We start from the raw sequence: 17,668 nt of genomic DNA on the forward strand, positions 1-17,668 counted from the left end.
GCGTCCGAGGTCGTAGTGGGGACCTTGGCTGAGGCGGGACCTCTGTCGAGGCTGTCCCCGCTGTCGAGGCGGGCTTCTCAGCCGAGGAGGTTCTTCTCTCGGCGGCTTCTTTGGCGGGCCGCGCTCCTCACGGCGTTTCTTCTGCTTCTTTGAAGCTGGTTCAGTTGCACCCCTCCTGGAGGCAATAGCCTCCTCGGCCTTAGCATACTTCCGAGCTCGGGCCAGCATCTCGGTGAAGTCGGCAGGGAAGCTTTTCTCAATAGAAAAGAGGAATCTGTAGGAACGAGCCCCAGTTTTTAAAGCCGACATGGCTATTGACTGGTCCAGCTCGCGGACTTCCCACGTGGTGGCGGTGAAGCGGTCAAGATACTTCTTGAGGGATTCCCCCTCCTTCTACTTGATATCTAGGAGGGAGTCCGATGTCCGCCGCTGACGTCGGCTGGCAGCAAAGTTGGTAGCGAACTGCCTGCCGAGCTGCTCGAAAGTAGATACCGTGCTCGGCTTCAGCCCGAAAAACCAAAGCCGAGTTGTCCCTCGGAGGGTCACCGGGAAGGTCTTGCAGAGCACGGCCTCCGAGGACCCTTGCAGTGCCATGAGTGCTCGGTAGCTTTCCAAATGGTCGAGGGGGTCGGTAGTTCCGCTGTAGGGCTCCACTTGAGGCATCTGAACCTCGAGGGGACCGGCTCGTCCTCGATTTGGCGGAAGAAGGGGGACTTGGTGGTGAATTCGAAATCCCCCTCCTGTCTTGCCTTCTTGCTGTGGAGCGCTTCGATTCTGGCGCTCCAGGTGCTCGACTTTTCTGTCGAGCTCTCCAATCCGAAGAATGTCATCGTGGTTTGCTCCAGCTCACGGTGGGACCGGGGCCGACTCGGCTTCGGAGAGTTGGGGTCTTCTGTTGAGACTTCCCCCCGGCAGCTCTCTCTGGAGGGACACCCACCCTTCGTTGTTGGCCCTGGAAGAGCCATGAAGGTTCTGGCCTTGGAGAATCGGGCCGTTGGGAGGAAACTCCGGCGGGATCTGGGCCTGTGGGGGGAGCGTAGGTAAGGGCTTCCTCACGCCACAGACCTTGAACGGCAGCGGCCAAGGCCTGGACTTGCTGCACCAGGGCGTTGAATTGTTCCGGCTGGACCTGAGGAACCGGGTCAGCCGGAGTAGGCAAATTCTGGACGGAGTGTCCAGGACTCTGCGGGGGACGCCGGAAAATGTTGGAAGCTCCCTTACTTCTCAGCTTCATGATCGCGACTCGGGCCCTTCCTCTAGCGCCAACTGTTGCTGGAAATGGACCCGGGGGTGGCCGTCGGGCTGAGGAGGGGGGAGCTCCGGTGGGCACTGGTGGGTGGCGGTCCGTCGGCGAGCGGCGTTCTCCATAAGGGTGCCTGCAAAAAAGCCGGTGCCGGGTCTTCCGGCGCCGGCCCTTCAATGCTTAAGTCAGAGGGGGGGCTTAGTTTTTTAGAGAGGAGGAAGATATATTTTTTGCTGAGTTTTTCTCCGTCCAACCCCCTCGGGAAGGAAGGGTCCCATTTTTATAGGGGGGTCGGATTAACTGTGATGTGATAGGTCGAGGCCGTCGTACGACTCAGCACGTTGCTTGAGCTGGCGTGCGATCAGGTGAATCATTGCCTTGATGTCGGAGGTGAGGTCGGGATCAGAAAGTTGTCACGGCCGACTGGACCTTGCTGAGCCGATTTGCCGTGGAGAGCTGAGGATCCGTAGGTAACAGGAGCCACGCGCATTAATTGTTGAGTGAGTCAGAGATATGCATTAATTATTGAGTGAGTCGGAGATATGCATTAATTGTTGAGTGTACTGTGGGTTTGCAGAGATCATGCGTATTAAATGCTGGAGGCGGTGGCAGGGTATGGCCCCTGGCCAGACTTCGGAAGGGTACAACCGTAGTAGGTGGGCGGCGAGGACGGACCTCCGAGGTCGGGAGGTCTCCGGGTCGGAAGTGCCGAGGTCGGACGCCGACCTCGGCCGTCCAAGGTCGGCCGTCATGCGGTCTTCTGGTGACGAGGTTCTCATGTACTAAGGGGGGAAGCTGCATTCCCCCAACAGTGCTCATCCTGTGCAGTTCTATAGAGGTATGGGGAAAACGTTTGATCAGAAAATCCATCAGTGTAACTAGAATCTACTTTGTTAATAATATGAATGATACCTTGGAGACCCCCTTTTATAGGAGACTCCTCTAGAAGTGAAAAACCTCATTTGACCTAATTCACTTACAATATGCATCTCAAACAAGAATTTGCTGCAATGATCTTTGTTTTTTTGGATAGATATTCTCCATCATTTTTTTAAAGCATAGTTATTCTTACTTAATCTTTGTTCAAATCTCTTTCTAGCTAATAAGGTTGTAGCCATGTAGACAGCAACCCATCTAAGAGTTTTTGTATCGAACATGAATTAGGCCTACTGAAAGCAACATTTCTAATAAATAAATAGACTTTTTTCTTTAAGGAAAGAAAACCCTTTTGACATACCATTAGAAGCCGTCCACCAAGGGCTTGTGATTGTGTGCAATTGATCAAGTCCTACAAACTCGAGATGCGACAACAATTATCTAAACTTCTAGCTAGTCGGCCAACGGACCTCACGACAAATGTTCTTATCTTGGACTGATTTTTTATTGTAGCTTGCAAAAGAACAAAATTTCTTACGCATGATTCAATCATCATAAGGCCTTTGAATGCTAAGGGGCGTCCTGCATCTATTATCGAGGTTGACTGACAAGGCCCATCTTCTCGAATGACTATGGCCTTTGGCGCCCAAGTTGTTTTTCCAAGAGTGCAAGCCATGTCTCCCTCACCTGTCCAAACACCTTCATGGACCTGATTTATATTGTAGCAGGCCGATCTACCAAAAGTTACCGGGCATTGACCCAATCCTCTTGTAGAACCTAGTCCTCTAGTAGAATTAACCTCATCTAACTTCTAAGCATGCTTTGAATAGTTGCTATCTCTCTCTCTCTCTCTCTCTCTCTCTCTCTCGCGCGCGCGCGCGCGCAAAGAGAAATGACCCAATCCACTGGCATCAGAGCATAGGTTTAAGATCATTTGAGATTATGATAGAAATAATCTGTAAGGTCTAGTGTAGAAGGGTTAGACAATTTGTGTCTCAAGTTATAATTAGTGGGGTTTGATAAATTTTGGATCTTTTTGATTTCAGCATAGAGTAGTATTTTGGTTGGAAAATATTTAGCGGACCTAGAAATTTTGGTGAGTTTCAATTAGAGCAGCACAGCGAAAATATGGTGGGTTTAGAAGGTTATAGATCATGAGAAGCTTCCTATGCTTTAGTGGTCTACTTTTGCTGTGAATAGATCGGGCATGTTATGATTCTGTAATAGCTTGGTAAGACAAAGAGCAGTTGATTCATTTGGTAGAGAAATATAGTGGTCTTATCAAGGATTAAGATATTGGTGGATTGTTAGAAAAGATAAAGAGTAACGAATTCAGATTAGCACAAGGAGCCATCTTATGCAATGACATTGATTGGGGGCTACCTAGAAGTTCATGATGAGATGGAGGCTAAGTACGTACCCTCAAGGTGTGAAATCCTCTGGCAAGTCAATTTGAAGATTTTTTTTTTTTTTTTTGGGCGGGGGGGGGGGGGGGGGGGGGGGGGTGCGAATTTGAGAACCTAGGTTTGAATCGAGTAAAACCAATGAAAAAAAAAAAAGAAGAAGCCTAGACCAATTCCCTCACACATGCCTTGCACATGAGGCGGGGGAGGTAGACTACTAACGAGAGTCTGTCTCCTTTCCCAACTTCATCGGGTGAAGAAAGTTTAGGGCTCGCCAGATTTGGGTGGAGCTAAGATTCTCCATCTCAGTACTAGACCTCGTACGGGTACCATACTAGTACAGTGTCAGTATCGTATGGTATGTAATTTTTTTGGTATACCGAGTGTCAGTACGCCACCCATACTGGATATCGGTATCGAACCGGTACGGTACTTGGTCCTTTAGTTTTTTGGTATGACGTGCGGCCTCCATCCCTCTCCCCTATTCCTTCTTGCACCGCAAAGAAGAAAAGGCAGCAAGTGTTTCTCCTTTTCTTCTCCCCTCTCCTCTTCTTTTTCCTCAAGAGGGAGCAATCAAAGTGTTGGTTGCTAAAAACGAGAGAGAGATTCAGCCATCAAAAGCAATCTCTGCAAGGGAGCTAGCACCCCAAAGAGATTCAGATGCTTGAATTGGCCCTCTACCTCATGTGGATACCTGTAGAGGCCGAACGCGTGTGCGGCTTTAAGCGAGCCTTTCAACATTACCACGATCATTAGATTGCGGTGAACATCTACTCACACAAGGTGAAGATCTGATCTTCCTTATCTAATGCAATTAATCCTAATCTATCTACGAACGGTTTTAAAATATGTTCATGCGATGAATGGCGTCGTGTGTGCTTCTTCCGCTGCAGATTTGATTTTCTGCAGCATGCACGGCATCCCAACAACCCTCTGTTCCCTTCTCTGGCGAAGTACGCCATGCAATCTTCTTGGGCTTCCGCCAGCCCTCGGAGTCCGGCGATGACTGAGACTCGCTCAGCCCTCCCTTGGCCAGACTCGGTCCCGAGTTGGCATGAACTGGTCTCCGGGTTGGCTCAGTTTGGGTACTCACCCTCCCCTTCGACCTCGCTGCAACCCTAGCTGCACCTCCTCCTCGCTGCGCCAGAACTCTGGAAATGGTCATCCAGGGACCGAACACCCTCAGCCTGCTCCCCCCGGATGAGTTCCCCACCATTGCCGTTGAAGAGCCGCTGGGATCCCCAATAACCTCCAAGTCTGATCTCCCTCCCACCTCGCAGAACCGACACTCAGCTGCCTAGTGTCCGGCGTGGGCACAGAGGTAGCATAGGCTCGGCAGGTCTTCGTAAACGAAGGCCTGCCAAAACCTCTTTTTCCCCCACTGAACTAGCATGCCACGTACTAGAGGAAGGCCGGCGTCGACCTCGACCTTGGCACGGGCATAGCCGATCCTCCGCCTTTCACTCGACACCGCATCGAGCGCCACCGGCCTTTCCGCTTCCGCCACCATCTCCAGGATTGATGCACTGTCCCAATACTCCAATGGTAGACCCGATAACCTAATCCAGACTATTGTCTGGCTAACCGACTGGGCGCCCGAGATGAAGTCTGGTCACCACTCTTCCATCGCCATCAACTGGCCCCCCACTAACCACGGGGCAGCTGCCATCGCCGCCGCCCGCTCCTCCCCTGATCCGAAGCCAATGGTCAGAAGGCCCTCCGCCATTGGGAGAACCTCCATCGGTAGCTGAAGCTTTGCCCGACCTTTGAGGTCGCGAGCTACCACCTCTGCCGGAACGCGCCCCCCTAGACTCTTGGCGTGCATAGCCCTCCCCTCCCAATCACTCCTCGCCTGCATCATCCTTTCCGTCGGCAAGATCACCACCCGAGGAAACCGTCACTCACGTTCAACCAGTTCCTCCTCGGTGAACCGGTGGCATACCATCTCCGGTTGAGGCGGAGCCCCCCGCGCCACCCCAGCCCACCGTGGTGATTGGGAGTCTTTCTTAAGCAACTCAACTTTCCGGTCCAAGCCAATCTAGGCCGGTCTAAGCCATCATGAGCCGGTCTAACGGACAAGGCCTTTACAAAGGCGAAGGGGGAACGCCAAGGAGAAGACGGGAGTGCGAGCAACACTGTTTGAACAAATGACTTTGTAAAGTAGAAATTGTGGTTGGTGGCATTCTTTTCTTTACCCTATCAGTATCAGTCTAGAGTCGACGTTTTCGTAAAGAAAGGAGATGGGGTCGAGCCGACCAATGTCCCAACCATTTCATGGCAGATTTGGTGGAACGAGAAGCTGACCTCAATCAGTCAAAGTCAGTGTAACCCGGACGGAGCATTGCATGCATGGAAGGTAAGTGATGAGGGGATTCATCCTTCTGCCATCATCCGTTAAAAGCCATCATGATGTGCTACAACCCAATAATGTTTTCCCGTCAGGCTCTTGTTCGTAGGATTCACATGCTGACATGTCATTTTATCACCGAGCTCACAAGCGTGACTCATGAGTGGATGATCAGTCACACGCAGATCATGCCAGCACGTAGTGTAAACATGGGCATTGCTTTTCGCTATTTCCCAAAAGGTAATGTAAACATGTCTACTACTGGGCCAAAACTGGAGGGATGCATGGACTCGCATGGGGCACGTAACTTTAATTAGAACACCAACCCCCAGCTTAATTAGTTTCCGGACATGCTCTTCGGGTAGCGGTTTCTTTGCTTATTTGTAAGAAAAACTGAGAGTTTGGCTTTGTTACAGTCCGTTATACGAGGAAACATGAAGAGATGGCCATTCCCTCTTCTCCTCGTTTTCACTCTCTTCTCACCTTCAATTGCCGGAGACTCCTTGACTCCAACCACATCACTCCTCGACGGCCAAACTCTGGTCTCGGCTGGTGGAATCTTCGAGCTTGGCTTTTTCAGCCCAGGTAATACACTTAACAGATACTTGGGCATATGGTACAAGAAAATTCCAGTTCCCACAATCGTATGGGTCGCCAATCGAGCCAGTCCTCTCACAGATTCCACTGGAGTTGTAAAGATCCGCAAAGATGGGAGTCTAGTCCTACTCAATGGCGTAGCCAAAGTTGTCTGGACTTCGGACTCGACAGCAAGTGCCAGTAATCCAGTAGCACAGCTCTTAGATTCTGGAAACTTTGTCCTTAGAGCAGAAGAAAGCATTGCTTGGCAGAGCTTCGACTACCCTTCGGATACGTTGCTGCCCGGCATGAAGCTTGGATGGAATCTGAAGACGGGGCTCAACCGGTACATTAGTTCATGGAAGAGCTCCGATGACCCGTCACCGGGGTACTACTCGTTCAAGTTGGATCCCCATGGATCGCCGGAATTGTTCCTATATAGGGAGTCTACAAAGATTCATGCAAGCGGCCCATGGAACGGGCTTGAATTCAGCGGCGTTCCCCAGCTGAAATCTGATCAAAATTTCCGTTTCATTTTCATCTCTAACCAGGATGAGATCTACTACACGTGTGAGATAAACAACAGCTCCGTTGTTTCGAGGTTGGTGGTGACTACATCCGGTCAGCTCCAACGTTTCGTGTGGCTCGACGCCATCCAAGATTGGCACGTCTTCTGGTCGGATCCGAATGACCAGTGTGATCGTTATGCGGCGTGTGGTCCTTTCGGTGTCTGCAATTCTAATCCTTCACCTACTTGTAGCTGCCTGAAAGGATTCCAGCCAAAATCACCGCAAAAGTGGATTCTGAGAGATGGCTCTGATGGGTGCGTGAGGATTACTCGTTTGGACTGCAAGGGAGACGGATTTGTAACGGTGAGTAATATGAAGTTGCCAGACACCACGAGTGCCACCGTGGATAAGAGCATGAGCCTCGACGAGTGCAGGGAAAGTTGCTTGAAGAATTGTTCTTGCAGGGCTTATGCTAGCGCTAACATCAGCGGAGCGCTGAGCGGTTGTATCATTTGGGCCACTGATCTGATAGACCTCAGGAATTTTGTGGACGCTGGGCAAGATCTTCATGTAAGGCTTGCGGCATCAGAACTAGGCATGTACCATAACTTCATATATTGCTTAATTTTCTCTCTGTAGCTCTACTTCATTTTTCTTTCTTGGTAAGAACAAGATTATTTGCTTTGCTTTTATGTTATAGATATGTTTATATGCTGTTGGATGAATGACGATATGCTCTTATTAAATGCCTGTACGTTACTAGTTATTATTATACTTCCCTAGCTTGTTTCAATTTTGAGAGTTATTATATTTCCCTTGTTTCAATTTTGAAAATTGCAAGGTGGCGCTTGATGCTTGATTTCAGAATTTTAGCTTTTGCCTATAGACAGACTTCAATCAAAGATTCATTCGACACTTTATTATTTCTTTTATTGCATAAAAATTAAGCTTTCTTCAATGGTTGATTCGAAAAGGAAAGTCATGTACTATGGTGCACATTAAGTAGCCTAAAACTGTGGAAAAAAGCTGTCTTTGGGAGTACTTTAAGAGATGGTATCCAGGAACACCTCAAAGTAGTCACGGGTAGACCAGCAAGACGAACACTCCATAATCTAATGGTCCATCGTGTAACTCGTGTTTTTTTTGGAGTATTTAATTATTCATTCAATTATTAAATATAGGATAGGGCGCATGGCTTTATTGCTCAAAAAAAAAAATGTTAAATAGGAGAAGTAATGTCCATGTAATGAATTCTTTCTTCAGGAATACATGACATCAGGTCAAAACCAACTTTACACCTGCATTTAGGGGTGACAATGGGTTAGGACAGAACTAGGCCTGAAGCTATCCCAAAGTGCAAAGCTCACGTCCGAGCCCAGCATGCAGGGCCAGAGGTATCAGGCTGTAGCCCTACCCTGAGTCGAGATATATTTGCGGGCCGGTCTGGACTCGAAACAGGCCATTCATTGTCCCACTTACCCATCCCAGGTTCAGCCCGAAAATATTGTCGGCTTTTATTTCCAGGCCTAAACCTGGCCGCTGCCCTTAGCCCGGGCCCGGTTTTCTCCGGGCCGGGTCTTCGGGTTGTTCAAGCCAGCCTGGCCCATTGACATCCATATTGAAACTTGATCCTTCACCACCGAAGCAAGGATCCTTGGGGAGTGGTATCACCTTTGGAGTCTTTGACCACCTTTATTAAATATGCTTTAGTTGGACGATTTGTTTTTTGTTTTTATGTTTTTGAAGGCAAGGTATGATGAAATATTATTTTAAAGAAAATTGTACGCCACAGAAACCTTCTTGGGGACATCTCTAGATGCCATATTGCTAGAACTAGTTGTGTATGGTAAAACTAATTGATTCTTGTTTGCTTTAGCTAATATGAATTCAGGGCAAAGTAGAAGGAATTCAAACAAGAAAAAAGTGGTAATTGTCACTGTATTGATATTTTCTGGGTTGCTTCTCTTGGGGATTGGTGGCCGTTGTGTTTTGAATGGCATGGTCAACCGCCGCCGTCGTAGAACATCTTTACCCTCATTCGGTGGACGTGAACCAACTGCTTTCCAAGCAAAAAGGCATTGTTCAGATGATGAGATAAGTGCTTGCAAAGAACTAGATGTTCCATTCTTTGATGTTGAGACCATATTGGCTGCGACGAACAACTTCGCCATCGAAAATAAAATTGGAGAGGGTGGATTTGGCCATGTTTATCAGGTAGCAATGTGATCTCAAATACTCACTCTACATATAAGAGCAATTTTTTCTTATTGAATCGAATGAATTTTGAAAAAAAAAAAGACATCATCATCAACTTGTGGATTGACATTGGACAGGGCAAACTCAAAAATGGGCAGGACATAGCTGTGAAAAGGCTATCTGAAAATTCATCACAAGGACTTGACGAATTCAAAAATGAGGTTATATTGATTGCTAAACTTCAGCACAGAAATCTTGTGCGGCTTCTAGGTTGCTGCATTCATGGAGGAGAAAGGATGCTAATCTATGAATACATGCATAACCGAAGCTTAGACACCTTTATATTTGGTTTGTGCTTCACACTTCTTCCTTCATATTAACTAGTAGAAAGTTAGAAGACATAAGCCACATGACAGTCAGCTTCATAACTACATGCTAGCAAAATATCCATTAACATTTTGTCACTAAGCCTCACAATAATAATGCCTGCATTTGGCTGCTATTCACATTCTTGAATTGAAGCATACATTGAAACCCTAAATTATGTTAATGTCACTTGAAACATTGGCAGATGAAGGAAAACGTTCATTGTTGAGTTGGCAAAATCGCTTCGCCATCATACTAGGGATCGTGCGTGGACTTCTCTATCTTCATCAAGATTCTAGATTTAGAATAATACACAGGGACCTAAAAGCTGCCAATGTCTTGCTCGATAGAGAGATGAACCCCAAAATCTCAGATTTTGGAACGGCAAGAGTATTTGGAGATGATCAGACTGATGCACATACCCGCAAAGTGGTGGGGACATTGTAAGTACCATTTTTCAAAGATTTTCCAATCATTAAATGACTGTTTGCATGACCCTCTAACTATTTTCTTCTAATGATGCAGTGGATATATGTCTCCTGAGTATGCAATGGACGGCATATTATCCATAAAACTTGATGTCTTTAGCTTTGGCGTTTTAGTATTAGAAATCATCAGCGGCAAAAGAAACAAAGGATTTTACCAATCTGAGCCACAATCAAACCTCATTACATATGTAAGTGCAAGGAAAAATAGCCTTTTTATTTTATGTCAACGCAACATATCTTTTGGCAAGCATGGTTCTACATGCATCACAAGAAACTATGGAATTTGTTTTAGGCTTGGAAGCTGTGGAAGGAAGGAAAGAGCTTCGAGTTGCTCGATGAATCTTTGGAGGACTTGCATAACATTTCTGAAGTCCTGAGATGCATCCAAGTGGCTCTCTTATGCGTTCAAGAGCAACCCAGAGATAGACCAATGATGTCCTCAGTTACCATGATGTTGGCTAGTGAAAATGCTACACTGGCAGAACCAAAGGAACCTGGTTTCAGCACTGGAAGAGGCTCCATTGATATCATAACATCTAGGCACAGTGTGAATTATATAACAGTAACAACGGTGCGGGCTAGATAGAGTTTATTTTCCTTATATTTAGTTAAAGCACACTGCCTCTGTTGATACGTTCTTCCCTTTTCCTTGTTGAGGGAATATTAGTAACTCTTCTTGAATGTATCATGCTGTTCAAAAATCTCTAGATTTGAATTAGTATTGATGTTTTCCTTCCTTCTACAGTAACAGCTCCTAAATTCTTTCCCTCTTTCTGCAACAACCTAAGACCTCACCCAAAATGGCTAGCCAGAAGGTATTATATTTGGGTTTCTTGATCCTATATAAGTATTCAAGAACTACCCAACAAATAACCAACATGGGACTAAACACACGTCCGCATGGATCCTCACATACTCCCCTCATTTAAGCCTAACGTCCTCGTCAGGCTAAGGGTTTAAATCCATTCAAATCTAATCACAAACACCACGATCGGCTTATGGTCAGCCTCAATGAATCTGTGCTACAGTATCCCCTAGTTCACATAGGTTATGGATCGGATCCACTTTGATACCATTTGTAACAACTCAAGACCTCACCTAAAATGGCTAGCCAGAAAGTATTATTTGGGTTCTTTGATTCTGTATAAGTACCCAAGAACTACTCAGTGAATAACCAATGTGAGACTAAATATACGTCTGCACGGATCCTCACACTTTCTGCATCATCTTCTTGTTAACCTCTTTTCTTTTTAATAATGTCAGTTGGCATAGCCCTTCTTCAAAGAAAGAATAAAATCAAATAAAAATAAAAACAGAGAGAGAAGACATCATATTCCAGGACTTCCAACTTTTTCACCTATCAGAACCCAAAAGAATCGAGCGAAGCCGAGAACAGATTGAAACACTCATCAAGTATTTTATCTTGTATTTTAAATGATGACAGCATCTTTGAGAGATCGAGTAATTCTTTTTTTTTTCTTTTTTTTTGAGATAAAGGGAAGCATTAAGCCACCCAATGTTAGGTGATTCAAATAACTTTTCCGACGCGTGCTTTCCTTTCTTCCACTTGAATCTCAAATCAATCCCTTCTCAGAAAAAAGGCATTTAGTTCCAGATTTTTGTTTGTGAATGGAACGACATAACTCTTCCCATTCAAATATTGACTAAACCTTTTACTAGTTTTATAGTTATGCCCCTGTCATTGGAGATGGAACTCAATTAACTCACCCAACTTCTTAAAAAATGAAACGTATCATAAAGGTTGTCGCCATATCAAGTCAATTGGGCATGGAGGTCCATCGATAAATGTATTCATGATGTTTCCAATACGGTGTGGAAATTTGTCTGACAGAATTGAGGTTTTGTGATCCACAAGACATTTAAAATAGAATGTCTGACCTGATCTATATAAATGATGACTAAAAGTTGTTTTCAGTTAATTTATTAGAAAAAGGACATGAAATGCCTTACTCTGACGTCGCTTCCGAACATTATTATTATTATTATTATTATTATTATTTCATTAAAATGGGAGGTTACACGGTACATAAATTAAAAATTGTAAGGCCTGTGCATAAATTTTTAATTACTCAAAAAATTCAGTGAACAAAATATGGGAAGCCGACGAGTTACACGATAATCTTCATGTTATGTAGAAGAGACATCAACCGCATATCAGCCGAGGAAAAAGCACGGCAGGAAGATCAACTTTTTCTTTTTCCAGTACAAAGAAGAATGATGGTTTAACTTCCGTTATAAGTTGTTTTGACGAAGTCCAAGCGTTCGAAAGAATGGAAAAAAAATTCATTTATGGCAAGTCAACTCTTTGCTCTACGTCTTCCCCTAGTCAAAAAACGTAGATTCCATCCAGACAGAAAATTCAACATCGGATCAAGAAGTTCGCTGAGTTTTAAAATAGAAAAAACAAAAAAGCAAACAAAGAAAGAAACCCACAAGATACATGCAACGGGAAAGTTTTAGAATTTTCAACCTACCGGAAACTTGAGGCAGTAAAGGAAGGCAGCTGCACTTCCAGAAGCCCATCAGAATTCGAGTCAAAACTGGCCTACTGAACCTGCTTATGGTAGATATAAAACCATGCCGCAGGAATACCACAGGAATAAGCAAGTGAAAGCCATGAAGGCTTGGCCACTTTCTCTTCTTTTCCTCTGTAGCCTCTTGTCTCCCTCCATTGCAGGAGATACCATCACCCCGAGCACACCGCTCAGCGATGGCGAAACTTTGGTTTCAGCAGGTGGGAACTTTGAATTAGGCTTCTTCAGCCGGGGCAATTCGAAGAATAAATACTTGGGCATTTGGTACAAGAATATCTCAACTCATACAGTTGTTTGGGTTGCCAACAGAGAAGCTCCGCTTACCGACCGTACTGGAAGTCTAAACATCAGCAGCGATGGAAATCTCATCCTCTCCAACCAGACAGCCAAGGTTTTCTGGTCGACGAATTCATCGAAAGCAAGCAGTCCGGTGGCACAGCTCTTAGATACCGGGAATTTTGTTCTGAAAGAAGGTAACAGTGATTCATATAGCTTCTTGTGGCAGAGTTTCGACTACCCATGCGATACGTTGCTTCCAGGAATGAAACTTGGATTGGATTTAACAACTGGTCTCGACCGATATCTTACCACATGGAAGAGCACCGATGACCCTTCACCTGGGGACTACTCCTTCAAGCTCGATCCCCATGGATCGCCGGAATTCTTCATATGGAAGGGATCGACGAAAGAGTATCGAAATGGTCCTTGGAACGGGATTCGATTCAGTGGTGAGCCTGAGATGGACTCTGACAGCTACTTCACCTTTGAATTTGTCGATAACTCGCATGAAATATATTACATGTATCAAGTTGCGGACAGCTCGATCATCTCCAGGTTTATGCTGAACCAATCGATGATTCAACGATACGTCTGGTTTAATTCAACATTAGGGTGGAGCCTCTATTGGTCCATGCCAAGGGACCAATGCGATTATTACGCTCAGTGTGGCCCCTATGGCATTTGTAACTCGAACGACTCCCCAATCTGCAACTGTATTCATGGATTCGATCCCAAGTCGCCACAAAACTGGAATCTCAGAGATGGGCGTGATGGGTGCGTGCGGAAGACAAGGTTGGATTGCCAAGGAGATGGGTTTCTAAAACTCACTGATGTCAAGTTGCCAGACACCTCAAACTCCACCGTGAATGAGAGCATGAGCCTTGAGCAGTGTCGGGAAAGCTGCTTGAATAACTGTTCATGTGTGGCTTATGCAGCTGCTAATATCAGTGGAGGAGGAAGTGGTTGTATTATTTGGGGAAGTAATCTGATAGATATTAAGCAATTTGTTGATGGCGGGCAGGATCTCTACGTTCGTCTTGCAGCATCTGAACTGAGTAAGTCTTTAGATTTTCTTTTACTTGCTCTAACTTGTTATTAAACACATGTTGAATCTTGCCTCAGGACACATCTTAATTAGAGTCTGTAGCTGAAGATGTTTAACTCTAGGTTATATGGATTTTGTTGTCTGAATAGTAAGGTTTTATGATGAGTGTGCGCAATTTAAAGGTGGTCATTCCTTTTTCACTTCATCAATCGCTTTCCTAAACAATAAATGCCGGTTATTCCTTTTGATTTAGATGTTAGGGCTTGTAGACGAAAGTTTGTAATTGGACACTTCAAATTCTAGTTGTTAGATATATTTTTCCTTGCTTTGTTTCTCTTGTCCAATACTGAATCTGTTAATTTGCCTTCGGAACTAGATGTATAGTCTTTAATTGTCCTGCATGAGAACTCCAGACTCTTCTCATAAGAAAGAAAAAAGAAAAGATTACTTTAGACTTCATGTTCAGAAAAATTGGCCATGGCCGTAGAACTTTGACCTCATCTCTGGGTGAACCATTTTGACTTTAGCTTACGTTTTCTGATTGCTTATCCAGACTGGTTGGTACAGAAAGGGAAGATTTCAATGAGAAATAACAAAGTGGTAGAGCAGAGATAATTGACCGGCGCACATAAACTAAAAGATGATCTCCTTTCCAAGTCCAATTGACAACTAAAAGTCCTTCCTGAATACTCTTGATGAGAGACATCCTAGATAAAATTGCTCTACCCACACATGATGATCGCATCCTACTTTGAATTCATGGTTCCCGTATCTGAAGGCAGTTGAATTTTGGTCTTTCCTAAGATGATAGAAATCAAGCCTTTGTTTTTTAAGCTGTATCTGTTTATTATACACCAATCATCTAGTTAAATACTACAGCAAAAATGGTAAGTTTGACATTCCACCATTGTAAATGAATTAAACTGAGTCAAAAATTGTCTCATGATTCCATCAAAGTAATGCAGACACAAGCTCAAATGGAGGCGACCAGAACAAGAAAAAACATGCGACGGTTATTATCGTTATATGTATAACATCTGGGCTGCTGTTGTTGGTGTCAAGTGGATGTTACATTTGGCATAAGAAGTTCAGAAAACATAGTAAGTTTATTCCAGTTTTTTTCTCAGAAAAGAACAGAACAAGGAGTTGCTATTTCCTAAGTCCATGTACTCATCACTTCCATGAATTTCTTCTAAACCAGGTATTAAGTTAGGTGGGCGAAGGCAGTTGTCAATTGATTTGGCTCTTACTGCATTAGGTCCTACTCAAGACCACCACCCAGAAAATGAAGGTAACAGAGGGAAAGAACTGGAACTCCCTCTATTCGAACTAAGTACCATAGTGATTGCCACAGACGACTTCTCTATCGCTAATAAGCTTGGCGAGGGTGGCTTTGGCGCTGTTTACAAGGTATGATAGGCGTCTCATTGCAATATTTGTTTGATTCGGTTATCATCTATTGTGAAAATTCCTGATGTCAGCATTTAATCAATTTCTATGTGAGCCTAAGTTTGTACCCACCGTGTCTATCATTTTTATCAACGTATCATCGTATCTTTTTCTATTTTTTGTCTGGTTAAAGAAGTTGACATGCTCTTGGATGATGACCCCATGAATGCTGGTTGTGATGGACCAGGGTGAACTTGAAGATGGGCAGGGCATAGCTGTGAAGAGGTTGTCAAGGCATTCACGACAAGGCACTGATGAGTTCAAGAATGAGGTTATGTTGATCGCCAAACTTCAGCACGTAAATCTTGTAAGACTGCTTGGTTGTTGCATGCACGGAGAAGACAGGATGTTAATCTATGAATACATGCATAATAGAAGTCTGGACACCATCATCTTCGGTTCGTCATTCTTACCTATTTTGAATTTCAATCAGATTGAAGGATTTAAATAAACGTTAACAATGTTGATATACTATTACAAAATACTAAGCATATATAGTCTCCAGCTTTCCTACTTGGGTGATTTACGCTTAGATATTCATGGAAACTAGGCTATAGAATTGTGCTAAAAAATAATTTTGTTCGTCTAATGGAATGGAGTTGGCTTTAGTTCACCTATATATATGAAATTTTGCTACTGGAAAGGAAAATTTTAAGGTTTTTATACAAATTTAATGGTTAATTTGCCTGATTAATGTGCAGATAAAACTAAATGTGCACTCCTGACTTGGCAAAAACGTTTCAATATCATTGTGGGGATTGCCCGTGGACTTCTTTATCTTCATCAGGATTCTAGGTTCAGAATCATCCACAGGGACCTCAAGGCTAGCAACGTTCTTCTAGATAAAGACATGAACCCCAAAATCTCAGACTTCGGCGTGGCAAGAATATTTGGAGGAGATCAGAGTGATGCATATACCAAGAGAGTGGTGGGAACATAGTAAGCATCATTTTTCATAAATATTTTTGTTGTGTATATTTTGACCCTGAAAACTTATCATCATAAACTTCCTTTAAAAAGTTCCTTCTAGTAATTCCGGTGATGTCATGCAGTGGGTATATGTCTCCAGAGTATGCCATGGATGGTATTTTCTCAGTGAAGTCAGATGTCTTTAGTTTCGGTGTCTTGGTCCTTGAAATCATAAGTGGCAAGAAGAACAGAGGCATTTATAGTACTGAGCCCAACCTCAACCTCCTTAGTCATGTAAGTAAATAAAAATGATAGGACTCATGTTTTATCAAAGTCTCTTCCATCTGCTTGCTCATGTATTCTCAAATATTAATTTAAAAACTTTCAGGCATGGAAACTATGGAAGGAAGGCAACAGCTTGGAGCTGCTAGATAAGTCAGTGGGTTGCTCTTATTCCATTAATGAAGTACTTAGATGCATACAGGTGGGCCTCTTATGTGTTCAGGATAGAGCCGAGGACAGACCACATATGTCAACTGTAATTTTGATGTTGGGTAGTGCAAGCGCAATGCTACCACTACCAAAGCAGCCTGGTTATTGTAGCGAGAGAAGTGCAACAGATACGGAATGGTCTTCGAGTTGCACTGTTAATGAAATAACAGTGACAATGTTATCAGGTCGTTAGAGGACTGGCCTATCATTAGATGAAGGTCAATGCCAGTGTGGAACTAGGCAGCCTTTGGCTAAGAAAGATTACCTAATGTCTCACGCTCACTTATGTGACAGTTCAAAAGAGATGTCTCCTGCCTGTATATTTTTGCTGCTGAAAGATAAAGTGAATGTGTTACATTAAGAGTAGTACTTTACTTCCTCAACTTACTGATTGGAATATGAAAGTTTACTGCATGAAAGGAGTATGCTGCAAGTGAAACAGAGACAGAGGACATAGAAGTTCTTGGCTTCTTGCTAGTCTTGGATAACTATGTATCTCTGGTACATTTGGTGCCTCTCTGTAATTGTTCCTATTTGCTTCTCTCTGTTTCCATTATTTTCCTCAGAAAGACTATGCCATCTTTTCAAAACTATTAGGTTAATAGTATTATTATAAAATCTTTGAACAGATGGTGATCTTCATTAGAGTATCAGAGGATCCAGCAATGTTGATATGCCTCGTGCTTTCTTTTGTGTTTATTTGGTTCAAAGATCCTATTCTGTCTATGAAATCCTAGAGTTGAATAATAGAATTATGGAACACTTACAAGCAGCTGCCTGTTGACAATGCTCAATCTTTTCAACTGCAAAATTCTAGTAGAAATGGTTAGTTTTCCACATCAGTTGATATCAGATCCCCTGCTTCAATTTTCTCAAAAGGAATTTAACTTGAAAGCTAGAAATAAATGCCCATGCAGGTTCCATGAGCTTATTGA

General features: G+C 44.0%; 2 protein-coding genes across 2 annotated transcripts; both read left to right on the plus strand.

The window, feature by feature from the left end:
• The first annotated feature begins 5,123 nt into the window (after positions 1–5,123).
• On the plus strand, positions 5,124–9,180 carry LOC120103945 (S-locus-specific glycoprotein S13-like). The gene is made up of 4 exons (XM_039123403.1): positions 5,124–5,228; positions 6,286–7,553; positions 8,701–8,705; positions 8,831–9,180. The coding sequence occupies exons 1-4, from the start codon at positions 5,124–5,126 to the stop codon at positions 9,178–9,180; spliced, it is 1,728 nt and encodes a 575-aa protein (XP_038979331.1).
• A 251-nt stretch (positions 9,181–9,431) lies between these two features.
• Positions 9,432–17,293, plus strand: LOC103723979 (receptor-like serine/threonine-protein kinase SD1-8). Its single transcript, XM_039123404.1, has 11 exons — positions 9,432–9,498; positions 9,722–9,959; positions 10,042–10,192; positions 10,297–10,575; positions 12,612–13,893; positions 14,849–14,983; positions 15,085–15,293; positions 15,520–15,730; positions 16,034–16,271; positions 16,385–16,535; positions 16,630–17,293. Exons 1-11 carry the CDS (start codon positions 9,447–9,449, stop codon positions 16,924–16,926), a joined length of 3,243 nt encoding a protein of 1,080 aa, XP_038979332.1. The 5' UTR covers positions 9,432–9,446; the 3' UTR covers positions 16,927–17,293.
• Positions 17,294–17,668: the final 375 nt, after the last annotated feature.

Source organism: Phoenix dactylifera, unplaced genomic scaffold, assembly GCF_009389715.1.
Source record: "Phoenix dactylifera cultivar Barhee BC4 unplaced genomic scaffold, palm_55x_up_171113_PBpolish2nd_filt_p 002537F, whole genome shotgun sequence".
NCBI lineage: Eukaryota > Viridiplantae > Streptophyta > Magnoliopsida > Arecales > Arecaceae > Phoenix > Phoenix dactylifera.

Coding starts and splice junctions, on each gene's coding strand:
- LOC120103945 (XM_039123403.1), top strand. CDS start 5,124: ATGAAGTCTGGTCACCACTCTTCCATCGCCATCAACTGGCCCCCCACT. Junction 5,229..6,285: donor CCCCTGATCCGAAGCCAATG/GTCAGAAGGCCC, acceptor GCTTTGTTACAG/TCCGTTATACGAGGAAACAT.
- LOC103723979 (XM_039123404.1), top strand. CDS start 9,447: ATGCTAATCTATGAATACATGCATAACCGAAGCTTAGACACCTTTATA. Junction 9,960..10,041: donor CGCAAAGTGGTGGGGACATT/GTAAGTACCATT, acceptor CTAATGATGCAG/TGGATATATGTCTCCTGAGT. Junction 14,984..15,084: donor TAAGAAGTTCAGAAAACATA/GTAAGTTTATTC, acceptor CTTCTAAACCAG/GTATTAAGTTAGGTGGGCGA.